Below are 16,986 nucleotides of genomic sequence, written 5' to 3'. Positions count from 1 at the left end.
AAGAACACACAGAACTGAAGACATGTTGGACACGCATTGTCCAGTCAGGTCCCTGTCCAGGAAACTCACTGGGGACTCCAGAGACCAGCCTGAGGGGTCGTAGCACCCTGAAGGCTCTCAGAGCTTTGACGTCCAGGCCTCCCGGCTTCCCTGGCATGTGGTGAGTGGTTGCCTGCTCACCACTTGACTTATGAGTCATCGTCTCCAGGACGACGCTGAATAACCTGCACACAGAAAGAAAAGTGAAACATCAGTTACATGTTGTACTTCTGAAGGTGTGGCATCCCCAGGAGTTTCCTCCAGGTGTCTCACTGTTCAGGTTTGCATCCAGTTAATATGTTGGTTTCTGTCGGGTCCCTGAGGACTGAGTAAACTGAAACTACCCACCATGTGACCCTCCATCGACTGCTGACCTGGTAAAAACCAGCCCCTTTCTCTACACTTTGCTCCGTCCAGAGGGTCTGGATGAATATTGAGAAATGTTTGTTTTCTGGAGGTGTAAACTCTGTCAAAGTTCAAAAAGATTGTCTCTGATTTCACTCAATGCTAATATCTGGCCATGACGTATGTCATGCTAACCCTGTGGGGAGTAAAGTGACTACATCTTTGCCAGCAATAAAAAGCTTTAATCATTCCTCTTTAATTGCTAGACGAGATGAGTCGAATGTAGTTGCGTAGAAAGGCGATGGAAAGGTTAGGAAGTCACAGGTCCAGGAGGGAAACCCAGACGTTCTCTCTGCAGCTCACCCTGCAGGATCCCAACGTATTCCTGGATAACAAGGATAACCAGTCCCACCTTGGAGTTTTGGATCCTCACCCACTGGGAAGGACCAGGAAAACCTCCAACTGGAGGCGTCCAGATGATCAGATGAAGCTGGAACACTGTAGAGCAGCAGCAGCACCTCTACAGAGGAGACTCCTTTCAGGTGCTTGTGTTTTGGTTCTGGTTCTTTTAGTCCTGGTAGGCATCTCAGGACCATAGATGAAGCAGTAAATCCTTTTAGCTCGCCACCACAGATCAGGTGTCCACCGAGACCTTCTCCTCATCCAGGCGCAGCAGTTTACATCCAATCTCCTGCAGAATAGCATGAAGCAAACTCCAGAAGGTCCATTGCTGTCTCTGATGCAGTGAAGTGGAGCAAAGCATCCCCAGGGAGAGTTACCATGACAACAGCTTTATCATCACCAGCATCATCATTGCTCCGAGGACGTCCAGTCATGTTTCGTCCTGCAGTGAGGACAGAGGGTGAAGCTCCAGGTCTGCAGGCTCGGAGCCAACCGCTCCATCATCTCCAGACTGAAACATTTCAGCTCAGTCAGGCTGGATGGATGGAGAACATCATCTTTCAAGTCTGGACATGGAATCTCTATTACAACCTCGGCAGCCATTGTTCAAAATGGAAATAATGTTTGTACTAAAATGGACAGTAGCTTTTATCAGTAGAGGCACAGCTGACAAAAAAGTTTGGCCCAATAATTATTAATTCACTAAACAAGAATCTCTTAGCTCTGCTAACGCGAAACCGCTACACCTAAAAAAATTAACAGAAGCCAAAAGTAACCATTAAGTTGACTGTCTGTCTGTGTCTCTCACCTTCTTCTCCTTCCCGTTGATGACTGGTGTGAGACTCGTGAACAGCGAAGTTCCCCGTTTCTGATTCTGCTGCATTTTATTACTTTATGAACGTTATGATCAAAGTGGAAAACATGACTTGATATGAAGTTAATCCATTAATCCAAGTCATGAAAATGAGGAATATCTGATGGTAGTAACTGGTTAAGCTCTCCAGCAGTCCTTAAAGGGGTCGCACTGACCTCGTGTGCACTTTTACAAGATTTTCATTTTTTGTGGTTCTGGGAACTGACGGTCTGACGGGACACCCCTATCTCTTCCCTGTTGTCTAACCGTGACATCTGGCTCAGTCTTCCTGAGCACCGAGTTACGACTACAGCATAGTTAAAGGGCTTAAAAATGACAGCCATCTTATAAAATTTCTGTTATTTTGAAATTAAAATGGCTGATGGGAAATCTGAAAAACAGTCAGTCTGAGAAGTATGCATTGTAATGTTTATGTTTGCATCCACACTTCAAAGATTTTTGCAGTAACATGCTGCACCTGACGGTGGTTGTTCTATAGGGTTCTGAAGAACTTCTGAGGCCAGAACCAGAACCCCTCCAGTTACACTGCCATCCTAAACTCAGTTGTGTGCTCTGGGCTTTCCTCGGGTGTCAGAGGACCGCTGGAGGAACAACGATCCTCAGCTGGCCTGGGAACCAACACTTTGGGAGGATCTGGTCCCAGTGGCTGGAGAGAGGAAAGTATGGGTCTCCAGGCTGCTGATGAATGGATTTTATTCGTAAAATCATTGAAAACTATGAATCACTTCACTTCAGATATATAAACTACTGAAATAAAGCGGGTCAGAACCTGGGACTCACACACAGAAGGATTGAAAGGCCTACAGAAACCTCCAGGTCTTCTGTGTTCCTACCCAACAATGACGATGACGAAGTCCAGTAGGTTCCAGCCGTTACGGATGTAGGAGCTGGGGTGCATCACCAGACCGTAGGCCAGGATCTTCAGGAAGGTCTCTATGGTGAAGATTATGAGGAAGACGTACTCCACTTGTTCCTGAAACACAGAACAAGGTCCGTCAGAACTGGACACGTGATGGGTTCTGGTGACAGGAGAACATGGACTGGATAATCTCAGTAAAATGTTTAAGTCCGTTGGGTGGAAGACCAGTGAACAACATCTCCTGAGTTCAGCTGAGAGCGAGGCACAGCCATCACTCCAACAGGAAGTGACTGTGTGAACAACAGGCTCGGTCTGTAGATGGAGGAGGACGCTGAGAGCAGAGAGAGCTGGAGCAGCAGAACAGAAAGTCCTCAGAGCCGATCACAGATCTGTCAATCATCCGCTGCTCCGGCATTTATCCTGCACCGCTGCCTCCACAGCCCCAGGTTCTCATTCTGGAGGTCAGGCCTTCTCTCACCAGGTCATGGTTGGTGGAGTTGGAGTCATCTTCAGGAAATGGTTTGGAAACTCCCAGAGCCACGCAGTTAGCAAAGATGGCTAACAGGATGAAGATATCGAACGGTCTGAGAAACAAGTTCAGGAAGTTCTGAAACTACCAGAGGAACTGCCTGATCCTACATCTGATCTGTAGCTTCCTGTTCGGTCAGGAGCCTTTAATGGCCCCAGAACCCATTTCTGTCTCCCTCTGCTGGAGGACTTCCTGGTTTCTGTCCAATCAGAGAGCAGAGACACATGCCCACTCTCTTTCCCTTCCAGTAGTCTCCAGCTCAGCATGGTTCTGGAGACACTGGACTTGGAGGTTCTGATGACCGTGTCAGATCTCCCACAGAAAACAATAGCTGTGTTTCCATCAGTGTTTTTATTCGCATTTTGAAGTATCACATTAAAAGTGGTTGATGGAAACAGCAAAACTCAAAGATTTTGCACTTGCTTGAAGTGGATTTTGGGTTTTCTGAAAAATAGTTCATTAATGGGAGATGGACTCACATTTGCCCAATAAATTCTGACTTTGCAAACTTTTTACTGTTATTACAGCTGTGTGTACGTCCACATCTGACCAAATTATCCTAGCCTGGTTAATTCATTCCAGACCAGGGGATGGAAACACTGCTAATTCGCATTTTCTCTATTTGTGATATTTTAAATGTTTGCTCAGATTTGCATGAAAATTGGGTGAAAACATCTCTCTGTAAAACCAGAACCATTTGCATGTGATGACACCAGAGGGTTCTGATGCCAACGGAACCAGAATGATGTCAGGTTCAAACTGGAATTATAAATAATGTGTAACCATGGTTACACATTATTTATAATGTTCTGGCAGCTGATTGGCTGAAGGATACTTCCACTCGACAATGTGAAGTGCGGCGCGTCGGATTGGGTTGTTGAGCTTCAGACAGAACAATGCTCTGGGGGCCCGCTGGACCTGGTTGCTGCCCTGCACCTGAGGAGGAAGGTGACAATATCACTTACATCATCAGTTTCTATGGTAATGTATCCGGTTCAGAGTGAAGAGCCACCACATCCTCCTAATGAGAAAGTTTTACAGAACAAAACGGATTGGTTCTTCAGATGTTCTAGTAGAACCAATTATCATGGCCTCTGAGGTCTGGGGCCGCAGAATGTTGAAGATATTGAGATGTTTCATATGTTCATAAAAATACAGCTGACTTCAGAGTGACCACCAGATCTCTGGCTCTCATTTCATCCCATCATCATCAAGTCAGAAGAATCAGAACCACTTGATGTCAGCAGAACACTGGTATAGGGTTCTGGTCAGGAAAATGACTGAAATAACGCTGAAAGATTTTATCATTTCTGCAAATGAAGGACATGTTTATCATTTAATATCTGAACTTCTCCATGGCATGTTTTCACTTGATGTTAGCATGTTCTAAGCTGGTGTTAGCTTGTTCTAACATCAGCTTAGAACAAGCTGGTGTTAGAACATCTGTTCTAAGACTAACATCTTAGAACAGATGTTAGTCTGTTCTAAGCTGATGTTAGTCTGTTCTAAGCTGATGTTAGGTTGTTCTAAGCTGATGTTAGGTTGTTCTAAGCTGGTGTTAGCATGTTCTAGGCTGATGTTAATCTGTTCTAAGCTGGTGTTAGCTTGTTCTAACACCAGCTTAGAACAAGCCGGTGTTAGAACATCTGTTCTAAGACTAACATCTTAGAACAGATGTTAGTCTGTTCTAAGCTGATGTTAGTCTGTTCTAAGCTGATGTTAGTCTGTTCTAAGCTAAAGTTAGTCTGTTCTAAGCTAAAGTTAGTCTGTTCTAAGCTGATGTTAGTCTGTTCTAAGCTGATGTTAGTCTGTTCTAAGCTAAAGTTAGTCTGTTCTAAGCTAAAGTTAGTCTGTTCTAAGCTGATGTTAGTCTGTTCTAAGCTGATGTTAGTCTGTTCTAAGCTAAAGTTAGTCTGTTCTAAGCTAAAGTTAGTCTGTTCTAAGCTGAAGTTAGTAGCTGAAGTTAGTAGCTGAAGTTAGTCTGTTCTAAGCTGATGTTAGTCTGTTCTAAGCTAAAGTTAGTCTGTTCTAAGCTGATGTTAGTCTGTTCTAAGCTAAAGTTAGTCTGTTCTAAGCTAAAGTTAGTCTGTTCTAAGCTAAAGTTAGTCTGTTCTAAGCTAAAGTTAGTCTGTTCTAAGCTGATGTTAGTCTGTTCTAAGCTGATGTTAGTCTGTTCTAAGCTAAAGTTAGTCTGTTCTAAGCTAAAGTTAGTCTGTTCTAAGCTGATGTTAGTCTGTTCTAAGCTGATGTTAGTCTGTTCTAAGCTGATGTTAGTCTGTTCTAAGCTGAAGTTAGTCTGTTCTAAGCTGAAGTTAGTCTGTTCTAAGATGAAGTTAGTAGCTGAAGTTAGTCTGTTCTAAGCTGATGTTAGTCTGTTCTAAGCTGATGTTAGTCTGTTCTAAGCTAAAGTTAGTCTGTTCTAAGCTAAAGTTAGTCTGTTCTAAGCTAAAGTTAGTCTGTTCTAAGCTGATGTTAGTCTGTTCTAAGCTGATGTTAGTCTGTTCTAAGCTAAAGTTAGTCTGTTCTAAGCTAAAGTTAGTCTGTTCTAAGCTAAAGTTAGTCTGTTCTAAGCTAAAGTTAGTCTGTTCTAAGCTGATGTTAGTCTGTTCTAAGCTGATGTTAGTCTGTTCTAAGCTAAAGTTAGTCTGTTCTAAGCTAAAGTTAGTCTGTTCTAAGCTGATGTTAGTCTGTTCTAAGCTGATGTTAGTCTGTTCTAAGCTGATGTTAGTCTGTTCTAAGCTGAAGTTAGTCTGTTCTAAGCTGAAGTTAGTCTGTTCTAAGCTGAAGTTAGTAGCTGAAGTTAGTAGCTGAAGTTAGTCTGTTCTAAGCTGAAGTTAGTCTGTTCTAAGCTGAAGTTAGTCTGTTCTAAACTGATGTTAGTCTGTTCTAAGCTGAAGTTAGTCTGTTCTAAGCTGATGTTAGTCTGTTCTAAGCTGAAGTTAGTCTGTTCTAAGCTGATGTTAGTAGCTGATGTTAGTCTGTTCTAAGCTGATGTTAGTAGCTGAAGTTAGTCTGTTCTAAGATGAAGTTAGTCTGTTCTAAGATGAAGTTAGTCTGTTCTAAGCTGAAGTTAGTCTGTTCTAAGCTGAAGTTAGTAGCTGAAGTTAGTCTGTTCTAAGATGAAGTTAGTCTGTTCTAAGCTGATGTTAGTCTGTTCTAAGCTGATGTTAGTCTGTTCTAAGCTGAAGTTAGTCTGTTCTAAGCTGAAGTTAGTCTGTTCTAAGCTGAAGTTAGTCTGTTCTAAGCTGATGTTAGTAGCTGATGTTAGTCTGTTCTAAGCTGATGTTAGTTTGTTCTAAACTGAAGTTAGTCTGTTCTAAGCTAAAGTTAGTCTGTTCTAAGCTGAAGTTAGTCTGTTCTAAGCTGAAGTTAGTCTGTTCTAAGCTGAAGTTAGTCTGTTCTAAGCTGATGTTAGTAGCTGATGTTAGTCTGTTCTAAGATGAATTTAGTAGCTGAAGTTAGTCTGTTCTAAGATGAATTTAGTAGCTGAAGTTAGTCTGTTCTAAACTGAAGTTAGTCTGTTCTAAGCTAAAGTTAGTCTGTTCTAAGCTGAAGTTAGTCTGTTCTAAGATGAAGTTAGTAGCTGAAGTTAGTCTGTTCTAAGCTGAAGTTAGTCTGTTCTAAGCTGAAGTTAGTAGCTAAAGTTAGTCTGTTCTAAGCTGAAGTTAGTCTGTTCTAAGCTGAAGTTAGTAGCTGAAGTTAGTAGCTGAAGTTAGTCTGTTCTAAGCTGAAGTTAGTAGCTGAAGTTAGTCTGTTCTAAGCTGAAGTTAGTCTGTTCTAAGCTAAAGTTAGTCTGTTCTAAGCTGAAGTTAGTCTGTTCTAAGATGAAGTTAGTAGCTGAAGTTAGTCTGTTCTAAGCTAAAGTTAGTCTGTTCTAAGCTAAAGTTAGTCTGTTCTAAGCTGAAGTTAGTCTGTTCTAAGCTGAAGTTAGTCTGTTCTAAGCTGAAGTTAGTCTGTTCTAAGCTGATGTTAGTCTGTTCTAAGATGAAGTTAGTCTGTTCTAAGCTGATGTTAGTAGCTGAAGTTAGTCTGTTCTAAGATGAAGTTAGTCTGTTCTAAGATGAAGTTAGTCTGTTCTAAGCTGATGTTAGTCTGTTCTAAGATGAAGTTAGTCTGTTCTAAGCTGATGTTAGTAGCTGAAGTTAGTCTGTTCTAAGATGAAGTTAGTCTGTTCTAAGCTGATGTTAGTCTGTTCTAAGCTGATGTTAGTCTGTTCTAAGCTGAAGTTAGTCTGTTCTAAGCTGAAGTTAGTCTGTTCTAAGCTGATGTTAGTAGCTGATGTTAGTCTGTTCTAAGCTGATGTTAGTCTGTTCTAAGCTAAAGTTAGTCTGTTATAAGCTGAAGTTAGTCTGTTCTAAGATGAATTTAGTAGCTGAAGTTAGTCTGTTCTAAACTGAAGTTAGTCTGTTCTAAGCTAAAGTTAGTCTGTTCTAAGCTGAAGTTAGTCTGTTCTAAGCTAAAGTTAGTCTGTTCTAAGCTGAAGTCAGTCTGTTCTAAGATGAAGTTAGTAGCTGAAGTTAGTCTGTTCTAAGCTGAAGTTAGTCTGTTCTAAGCTGAAGTTAGTAGCTAAAGTTAGTCTGTTCTAAGCTGAAGTTAGTCTGTTCTAAGCTGAAGTTAGTCTGTTCTAAGCTGAAGTTAGTCTGTTCTAAGCTGAAGTTAGTAGCTAAAGTTAGTCTGTTCTAAGCTGAAGTTAGTCTGTTCTAAGCTAAAGTTAGTCTGTTCTAAGCTGAAGTTAGTCTGTTCTAAGCTGAAGTTAGTCTGTTCTAAGCTGAAGTTAGTCTGTTCTAAGCTGATGTTAGTCTGTTCTAAGATGAAGTTAGTCTGTTCTAAGCTGATGTTAGTAGCTGAAGTTAGTCTGTTCTAAGCTGAAGTTAGTCTGTTCTAAGCTGAAGTTAGTCTGTTCTAAGCTGAAGTTAGTCTGTTCTAAGATGAAGTTAGTAGCTGAAGTTAGTCTGTTCTAAGCTGAAGTTAGTAGCTAAAGTTAGTCTGTTCTAAGCTGAAGTTAGTCTGTTCTAAGCTAAAGTTAGTCTGTTCTAAGCTGAAGTTAGTCTGTTCTAAGCTAAAGTTAGTCTGTTCTAAGCTGAAGTTAGTCTGTTCTAAGCTGATGTTAGTAGCTGAAGTTAGTCTGTTCTAAGCTGAAGTTAGTCTGTTCTAAGATGAAGTTAGTAGCTGAAGTTAGTCTGTTCTAAGCTGAAGTTAGTCTGTTCTAAGCTGAAGTTAGTCTGTTCTAAGCTGAAGTTAGTCTGTTCTCACCTGTTTCTTGGCGTGTTGTCCTCTTCTTCTCTGTGTTCCAGTGGAGCTTGTGGTGGAGTGAAGTGTGTCGGTTCTCGTCATCCTCACTCCACCTTCATCTCCTCCGTCCAGCTCCTCGTCCCACTCTGCATCCTTTTCCTCTTCTTCGTCTCTTCCTCCTCCACTTCCTCCCCCTCCATCCGCCTCTCCCCCCTCCTCCTCCTCCTCTCCCCCATCCTCTCCATCCACCGTCGTGGCGTAGCCGTTGCGAGCGCTACCTGCAGACACACAGAGTGGAACCAGCAGCTGATGAACCTGAATATTGCAGCGTTTTCTCTAGTTATCGACTGATTGATTAATCCGATTTGGGTTTCCGGCCCAACATGAAGGTATTTCTAAACGTCTAAATGGTTCCCAGTTTGGGTTCAGACTGGAAGTTTTTCTCCATCTAGACTCTGAGGTGTTTAAGCAGCAGGAACTGAGCTCAGAACCAGAATCTCAGCTGGTTCTTGGTCCAGTTCGGTTCTGTGGTTCTGGATGTTGGGTTCCGGAGCGACAGCAGTGGCTCTCAAACCCAAAGGCTCCATGGATCCAGTCCAGATAAGCTTCAGGTGAATCCTGCATCTTGTCCTGGATCCATAGATCGTTTAGGGTTCTGGAGGCGGAACGTCGGTTCTGCTGGTTCTGACCTGACAGCAGAACGAAAAAGATGTTCTGTCCTCTTTGTCCTCCTGCAAGGTCAGACAGGAGGGAAGCAGGAGGAGGAAGAGGAGGTGAGGGAGGGGAGGAGGTGTGTGTGGGGAACAGCTGTGACCTAGATCTGTGTGTCCACGGCGGATCTAGGACGTGATTTCTGTGTTAAATCCTGAGGACACACACATGTTCGGGCTGACTTTCTATCCCTATGGGGACCATCACGGCGCCCCCCGGAGGCTGTGTGAAGCATCGCTCTGGAAGAGGTTCCACCCTATCTGGAGTCACTCCCAGGATTTCCCACAATGCTTTGCTACCGACCAGCTGTTGTCTGAGGCAGGTGGAGGAACATGGATGTGATATGTTCACTGCCAGCCTGGAAAACAGGAACAGATTATCCAGGAAGTAAACTCTCAGTCTGGATCAGATCTGGACCTGCTGGACCCCTGAAGGTCTGAGTCTCCTGGGAACCTTCAGCCGGTCGGCGGATCCTTCCATCGTTCCCACAGCTGGAGTCCGACTCTGAGCCGGTTTTGGTCACAGAGACCCAAAAGGTCACATCACAGTGAACAGAACCGGGCCAGCAGCACTACCAGAACCACTGAGCAGACTTGTCTCTGATTACCCAGAACCTCAGACTGCTTCCTCAACCCAATCAAAGATTCTGATCTTTCCAAAAGCTGCTCCAGAACCTCTGGAGTCAATCGGGTTTTAGGCCCGGTTTGATTAACTCAGAACAATGGAAAGATTAACTGCTGTAGCGCTGATCCGATCACACGTGCTCCCACCTGTTTCCATGGCAACACCAGATGAGGAATGGAGAGCATCTTCATCCAGAGAGCGGGCCAAACGGGTCCATCTGTGGTGACCCGGCCAATACCCCGGTACCATACCCTGCTCTGAGGTTCTGTCTGAAGGTACTGTATCTTCATCCTCAGATACTAACGGGTCTGGTTCCACTGGAGGTTCTGGTCCAGCAGGCCAAAGCCAGAACCAAGTCTGACCCAGGAAGTTCTCCCTCCAGAACCGCCTGGTCCTCAACAGGAAACCTGAGAGGAGGAACCAGAGCTGAACACTCAAAGCCTTCAGAACCAGAACCAAGTTCTGAGCCAGTTCTCCTTAGCCTGACTCCAGATTGGACCGTCCCTGTGACGACTTCAAGAAGACGGTCTTGTCCTTCTAGATCCTCCTCTAGAAGGAGCCGCTCCAACGAGGATCCGCCTCCTGACGAGAGCGGTCCAAAGGGGAACCAGCGTCCAACAGAGAGCAGACGCAGGAGCAGAACCACTGGCAGGTCCAGAAGAACCTGAGCATCTGGCTCCCTGATGGATCCACGGTTGGTTCTGATGGAAGAGCTGAAGGCAACCGGACCGAGTTCAGGTCGGATCCAGACTTCAGCAACCTGAAGACACTGAGCATTCAACTTCTTCAAACGCTTTCTCCTCCAGAACCCGTCCCCTCCTCCAGAACCTGTCCTCTCCAGAACCCGTTCTCTTCCAGAACCTGTCCTCTCCACAACCCGTCCCCTCCTCCAGAACCTGTCCTCTCCACAACCCGTTCTCTTCCAGAACCCGTCCCCTCCTCCAGAACCCGTCCTCTCCAGAACCTGTCCTCCAGAACTTACCTCTGCTGTTCTCCTCGTACATCTCGCTGCTCTTCGTCACTGGCAGACCATCGTCATCCTCTGCGCCTCCTGGACCCGGCGGTCCTGTGATGTCCCGGCAGGACGATCGGATCGGGCCGCAGCAGCGTCTGTAATCCGGCTCCGCTCCGCTCGGCTCCCGAACGGAGATTAGAGGCAAAGGCTCAGAGAGAGAGGGGGGAGGGGGGGAGTTAAAGAGACAGCGCCAATAAAAGTTTAACCTCTGAAGGAAGAGGAGGAGGAGGAAGATCTGGTGATGATGATGGTCTGTGGTCTCATCATCATCAGAAGAAGATGGACGCCTTCCTTCCAGAGCCAGAGGAACCCAGAAAGTGTTCCCACAGCATGATACCTCCTCCACCATGCCTGGCCTCTGACAGACACAGCAGGGATTCGAACCAGCAACCCACTGCTAACAGGACAAACTCCAACTGAACCACCGCTCTGCTGCCTGTTGGCATGGAAACGGGATCAGCTTCTGGGGTTGACCCAAAGCTGCTGGTTCTGGTTCTGGAGCAATGTGACGCTGGCGACCGACAGAACGGTTCCATCAGATGGACAAGATGCAGGCTGTGTGTGAGTGTGTGTGTTACTGTGTGTTAGTGAGTGTGAGTGTGTGTTAGTGTGTGTGTGTGAGTGTGTGTGTGTGTTAGTGTGTGTGTGTGAGTGTGTGTGTGTGTTAGTGTGTGTGAGTGTGTGTTAGTGTGTGTGTGAGTGTGTGTTAGTGTGTGTGAGTGTGCGTTTGTTTGTAATACCTTGTGGGGACGATTTTCCTGACATATGCTACGTTGTGGGGACCAATTGCTCCTCGTGGGGACCTGAGCCTGGTCCCCACGAGGGGAAACTCTGTTTTTGGGTCAGGGGTCAGAGTTAGGGCTAAGGTATGAATTGAGTTTTGGTTGGTTAGGGTTAGGTATGTGATGGTTAGGGTTAGGAAAAGGGTAAAGGTCAGGTTTAGGCTGTAGAAATTAGTAGAAATGAATGGAAGTCAATCGAAAGTCCCCACAAAGATAGCAAAACAAACGTGTGTGTGTGTGTTAGTGTGTGTGAGTGTGTGTGTGGTTAAGCTGCTATATTAAGCCGTTTATAATCCTCAGCACTGAATTCAGGATTTCCTGCTTTAACTCGTTTGTTGTTTCAGTCAGAATGAGACTCATCACTTCATCATTCCTTCATCACCCTTTCATCTCTCCTCCTTCACTTCTTCATCACTCTTCATCTCTCAGCGCCTCCTGCTGGTGGGCAAACTGGTTCTGGTTCTGTAGAGGCAGAGCAGAACTCTTTGCTCAGAGTTCATAGATGTTTGGATCATCAGTTCATCCCAATCAGATAGAAACTATGGATCAGAACCTGGAACTGAAAGATCTACCGGATCAGACTGAAGCTTATTCATCATGGTTTCTGAGGTTCTGTTGATGTTCTGTTGAGGTCTGGTCAGGAGTTAGTCAACTTCTTCAGAATCGGCTCTGTGTTTCTTCTGTTCAGATTCTACCCACCGGTTCAGAACCAGCTAATGTCTCTGTAAACCGACCCGGTTCATTATCGGACCTTCTGTCTCACTCTGGACGAACTGGTTCCTGTTCACATCATAAGTCCTTAAATCCTGATTTATTTGACAGGATTTCCCTCACAATGTGATGGTGGAGCGGACAGAACCAGAAATGGTTCTGGCTCGGTTCTGCAGCATGTTTAATTTCCCTGCAGAATTTCAATGTGGCGCTGCCCTCTTGTGGCAGCTCCACATCATGACATGTGGATGCAGCTTCACTCCAGCCTGCAGGGCTGGTTCTGGTTCTGGTCCGGTTCTGCTGCAGGAGGAACCATGAAATGCCTGGATGGGAAACTTTATTTATTATACATTTAGTTATTATTTCCTTTATTTAAGCAGAAAAACATCCTGGAGACACGAAAGTAAAACAAATTAAAACTGATTACAGAACCGTTGGAGTCTGATGGAGGAACCATCGGAACCACCAGAACCACTGGAACCGGAACCATCGGAACCACTGGAACCGGAACCACCGGAACCACTGGAACCGGAACCATGGGAACCACTGGAACCAGAATCACTGGAACCAGAACCATCGGAACCACCAGAACCACTGGAACCGGAACCATCAGAACCACCAGAACCACTGGAACCGGAACCACCGGAACCACTGGAACAGGAACCATCGGAACCACTGGAACCGGAACCACCGGAACCACTGGAACCGGAACCATCGGAACCACTGGAACCGGACCCACCAGAACCACTGGAACCAGAATCACTGGAACCAGAACCATCGGAACCACCAGAACCACTGGAACCGGAACCATCAGAACCACCAGAACCACTGGAACCGGAACCACCGGAACCACTGGAACAGGAACCACCGGAACCACTGGAACAGGAACCGCCGGAACCACTGGAACCGGAACCGCCGGAACCACTGGAACAGGAACCAGAACCACTGGAACCGGAACCACTGGAACAGGAACCACTGGAACCGGAACCATCAGAACCACTGGAACCGGAACCACCGGAACCACTGGAACAGGAACCACTGGAACAGGAACCATCAGAACCACTGGAACAGGAACCACTGGAACCACTGGAACAGGAACCAGAACCACTGGAACCGGAACCACCGGAACCACTGGAACAGGAACCATCAGAACCACTGGAACAGGAACCACTGGAACCACTGGAACAGGAACCACTGGAACAGGAACCAGAACCACTGGAACAGGAACCATCAGAACCACTGGAACTGGAACCACCGGAACCACTGGAACAGGAACCACTGGAACCACTGGAACCACTGGAACAGGAACCACTGGAACCGGAACCATTGGAACCACCAGAACCACTGGAACCGGAACCATCTGAACCACTGGAACCGGAACCACCAGAACCACCGGAACCACCAGAACCACTGGAACCATCAGGACAGTTCTTCTCTGGGTCCACAACTCTCTTCTCATCAGATCCAGAACTGGGTCCATTTGCTTCAGAATAAGAGTGATGAAGAACAGGAAGTTGTGCTCAGATCAGGTACATCTCCAGTCAGCCATCAATAAGTTATCAATAATCACTTATTATTGAGCTCTGATCATCAGCTGATCTGATCTAAAGAAATGTAACATCATTTCTGTCTGGATCAGCATCTGATTGGTTTCCTCCAGCAGAGTCTCGACGGGTGATTTTCATTTTTTTCTGTTTTCTTGTAAACTAAAACATCAGAACTCAAACATAAAACAAAACGTGTGTCACTGCTTTGACCAGGAAACACTAAGCCTTGGTTTCTTTGTGCCAAACTTCTTGACAGTTCAAGTCATTCATTGGTACAGAAACGCTGCCAGCTGTTAGAGGCCTGCAAAACAAAACAATTTTTTTAAAGGTTTTGTTGGCTCTAGTAGCCTTTATTTGAAAGTAGTTTGACAGGAAATAGGGGGAAGACATGCAGCAAATGTCACCAGGCCAGGAATCGAACCTGCGACCTCCACCACAAGGACCAAGGCCTCAATACATGGGTTGTGCTTTGCCCCTGCGCCACCACAGCACCCCAACAAAACAAAATATAAACAGACAAACATCCATAAGCAATCTGCAACATTCATAATTTAGATAATTCACTTTGAATAATTTACAATTTTATCTTAAATAGTCTATAATTTTAAGTAATTTACACAATTTATTCTGAATAGTTTACTATCCGTTACAAACAGAACCACACCACTTCTCAGATGCTAGCAGCCTCCCTATGGAGCAACGATCCGCTGTTTTCCCACTTTAGCTTCAATGCTAGTTAGCGCGCGCGCGCGCACACACACACATACATGTTTGTGTTGCTATCTTTGTGGGGACTTTCCGTTGACTTCCATTCATTTCTACAGCCTAAACCTGACCTTTACCCTTTTCCTAACCTTAACCATCACATACCTAACCCTAACCAACCAAAACTCAATTCATACCTTAGCCCTAATTCTGACCCCTGACCCTTAAACAGGGTTTCCCCTTGTGGGGACCAGGCTCCGGTCCCCACAAGGGGAAATTGGTCCCCACAACGTAGTATATGTCAGGAAAATCGTCCCCACAAGGTATTACAAACATACGCGCGCGCGCACACACACACACACACACACACACACACGGAGGATTACACAACAGTTTTTAACACATATTTCCTCCAGATATATTTGGTATTTTCCACTCTTAAAGCCACTGGACAGAGGTTCGTTGGTTAACGAATTCAACATAAAGACAGGCGAATATTACACAAGCCAAGTTTATGAGCTTTACCTAGTGCTAACATTAGCTAGCACAATATGCTACCGGGGATCGCGGCAGACAAAATATGTGACTGTCGTCATAAGTTGTGTAAGATTTCTTCTTTGAAACAGGGTGGACACTTTAGAAGCTGCTAAACGGTGTAGTTTTGTGAAGATTACTTACCGTCACATTCTGTGTCCCGTCACCGAAGCCCTGCAGTTCGGGACGGAGTTCTGAGATCTCAAGGAGTCATCCGCTTTAGGCAGCGCTAACCAATCGGAACACGTCTTACATCGCTCGTCCTTAAGCCCCGCCCCGGATGTTCATGTGAGATTCGCAAGCAAATAAAGTTGTTTAATCAAGAAATGTTGAGTTCAACCAAAAATCAGGAGCTTCAAAGAAAAGTTAGACTCAACCAAAAACTTAGGCTGTCAACCAAAAAAATCTGATATGCAAAAATAAAAGTTTCAAACAAAAATCAGTGATTTCAATTAAAAAAAACTATTTTGTTTTGTTTTGTAAAAAATATTTCTATGATTAAAAAGTTTTTAAGATTTTTTTGTTTGAATACTTCTATTTTGTTTGACATGATTTTTATTTTTTTTTATTGAATAATTGTGAAGAAATGCCAGCTCCATTGACTGCTGATGTTTTAAGAGTTTTGGGGTTGGATTTCAGTGAAAAGTGAAAAGTTGGATTTCAGAAGGCAAATGTGTTTCCCAAGATGACATTCAGTTTATTCAACTCCTGAGTGAAAATATTACACAGAAAGATGATGGCCCTTCCAGTTGAAACGGCCTGCCTTCCTGAATGGAGAGCCTGGCTGCTGTTTGTTTACAGCATTTGAACAGGAGGTTAAAGAGAAACGATCAGTTCTACAGTCATTATAAAACACTGATGAGTCCTCATTGGCCTGCTGCGTGTGGTTCTGACCTCATCAGGGGTGCATCATCTGAAAAAACACATAAGTTAAGAGTAGTGTTTGACTGCTCAGCTTGGTACCTCTAAATGAAACTTTGACTGGTCCAGATTTGACTGACTTTGATTGGAATCCTTCTGCTGTTGAAAGGATTTTCCACCAGTTTTATGTTGCATCGTTGTTTCCTCAGGTCCCTCCAGTGGGAGCAAGGAGCTGCTACACCTCTCCTCTTCCTCCCATCATGACGTCATGCAGCAGGTCATAATCTGACCTCTGCTGTCCCCTGCTGGGGAAACACAACGAACGCATAAAAAACTGACAAAATAAAGTTAATGTGAGCTTTAACTGCAGATAACTATGGAGGACCAAAACCGACATAATAAGAAATAAAAGCATAAATATATATTTAGTTTTTCCTTTTCCTTACACATGAGTTTCCATCAAGTAATGTATACATTTTCTTTTTCATTTCCCCTAAACATGAGTTTTTGTCAAGAAAAATAGATATTTTGCTTTGTCTTTTTTGCTTCTCCCTTTGCTGTATTTCTGCTGCATCGTTATGTTAATGAGGAGAGCTGCTATTGGCCAATGGAGCTTTGGGACCAACGTCACTGCGTCAGACGTTGTGGGGCGTTTAGGTCCAGTCGCTCGGCGCCATCTTTACAGGCCACAGACCAAAACAAACTTTATCCCGGTGGTTTTGTTGTGTTACCAACTGCAGTGAAGTGAACCTCCGAGGCTTGAGGAGGGAGCTGGAGAACGGCTGGCCGAAATTACCCAGATAGCACAGAATGATTGAAACAACATTGAATCAATGTAACATTTTTGATGGGACATTTTATTTAAGAAAAGAGGGACAGATCTTTAAACATATTTGATTCCTTTTTGACTGTCAAAACAACAGTCTGTTGTCCACAGAAGAACAGAGTCCATGAGGTTAAGCTTTGTACTGTATGAAGTAGGGAAACAGTACAAGTTGTGGTAACCCCAGTTTGACTCTGGTTGGCGTCACTTTGATTCCTTGCGATGTCTTCCTCTCATTCTGGCGCATAATGAAGCCACTTCTTGACAGTTTTGCTGCAGTCCTCAAGAGTCAGCTTTCGGTCAAACTGCAGAGCAACAGCTGAAAAAAATAAAAGTGAGGAAGGTGCCAGTTAGAAAGATGATAAACATTTGAAAAGTTCTGAAACACAATGA

At 44.7% G+C, this 16,986-nt stretch overlaps 2 protein-coding genes across 2 annotated transcripts in view; one reads left to right on the top strand and one right to left on the bottom strand.

The window, feature by feature from the left end:
* Positions 1-12,901, bottom strand: part of cacna1fb (calcium voltage-gated channel subunit alpha1 Fb) — a 32,183-nt gene extending 19,282 nt beyond the window's left edge. Inside the window, exons 1-9 of the mRNA XM_088003547.1 lie at positions 12,551-12,901; positions 10,444-10,988; positions 9,978-10,328; positions 9,174-9,349; positions 8,302-8,558; positions 3,884-3,984; positions 2,998-3,103; positions 2,494-2,633; positions 70-224 (exon numbers count right to left, since the gene is read on the bottom strand). Of these exons, the coding sequence (XP_087859673.1) occupies positions 70-224; positions 2,494-2,633; positions 2,998-3,103; positions 3,884-3,984; positions 8,302-8,558; positions 9,174-9,349; positions 9,978-10,328; positions 10,444-10,988; positions 12,551-12,901 (2,182 nt within the window). The remainder of the gene's footprint in view (positions 1-69; positions 225-2,493; positions 2,634-2,997; positions 3,104-3,883; positions 3,985-8,301; positions 8,559-9,173; positions 9,350-9,977; positions 10,329-10,443; positions 10,989-12,550) is intronic.
* A 26-nt stretch (positions 12,902-12,927) lies between these two features.
* Positions 12,928-13,617, top strand: LOC148152601 (uncharacterized; the record flags this gene model as incomplete). Its single annotated transcript, XM_088003546.1, has 1 exon — positions 12,928-13,617. A coding segment is annotated over one exon (690 nt), but the record flags the coding sequence as incomplete, so codon positions are not given.
* Between the last annotated feature and the right edge of the window lie 3,369 nt (positions 13,618-16,986).

This window comes from Poecilia mexicana, unplaced genomic scaffold (genome assembly GCF_051168715.1).
Source record: "Poecilia mexicana isolate PSO_F unplaced genomic scaffold, ASM5116871v1 scaffold_23, whole genome shotgun sequence".
NCBI classification, from domain to species: domain Eukaryota; kingdom Metazoa; phylum Chordata; class Actinopteri; order Cyprinodontiformes; family Poeciliidae; genus Poecilia; species Poecilia mexicana.
Note: the sequence above shows the minus strand (reverse complement) of the source record. Positions and strands in the feature narration are given on the sequence as shown.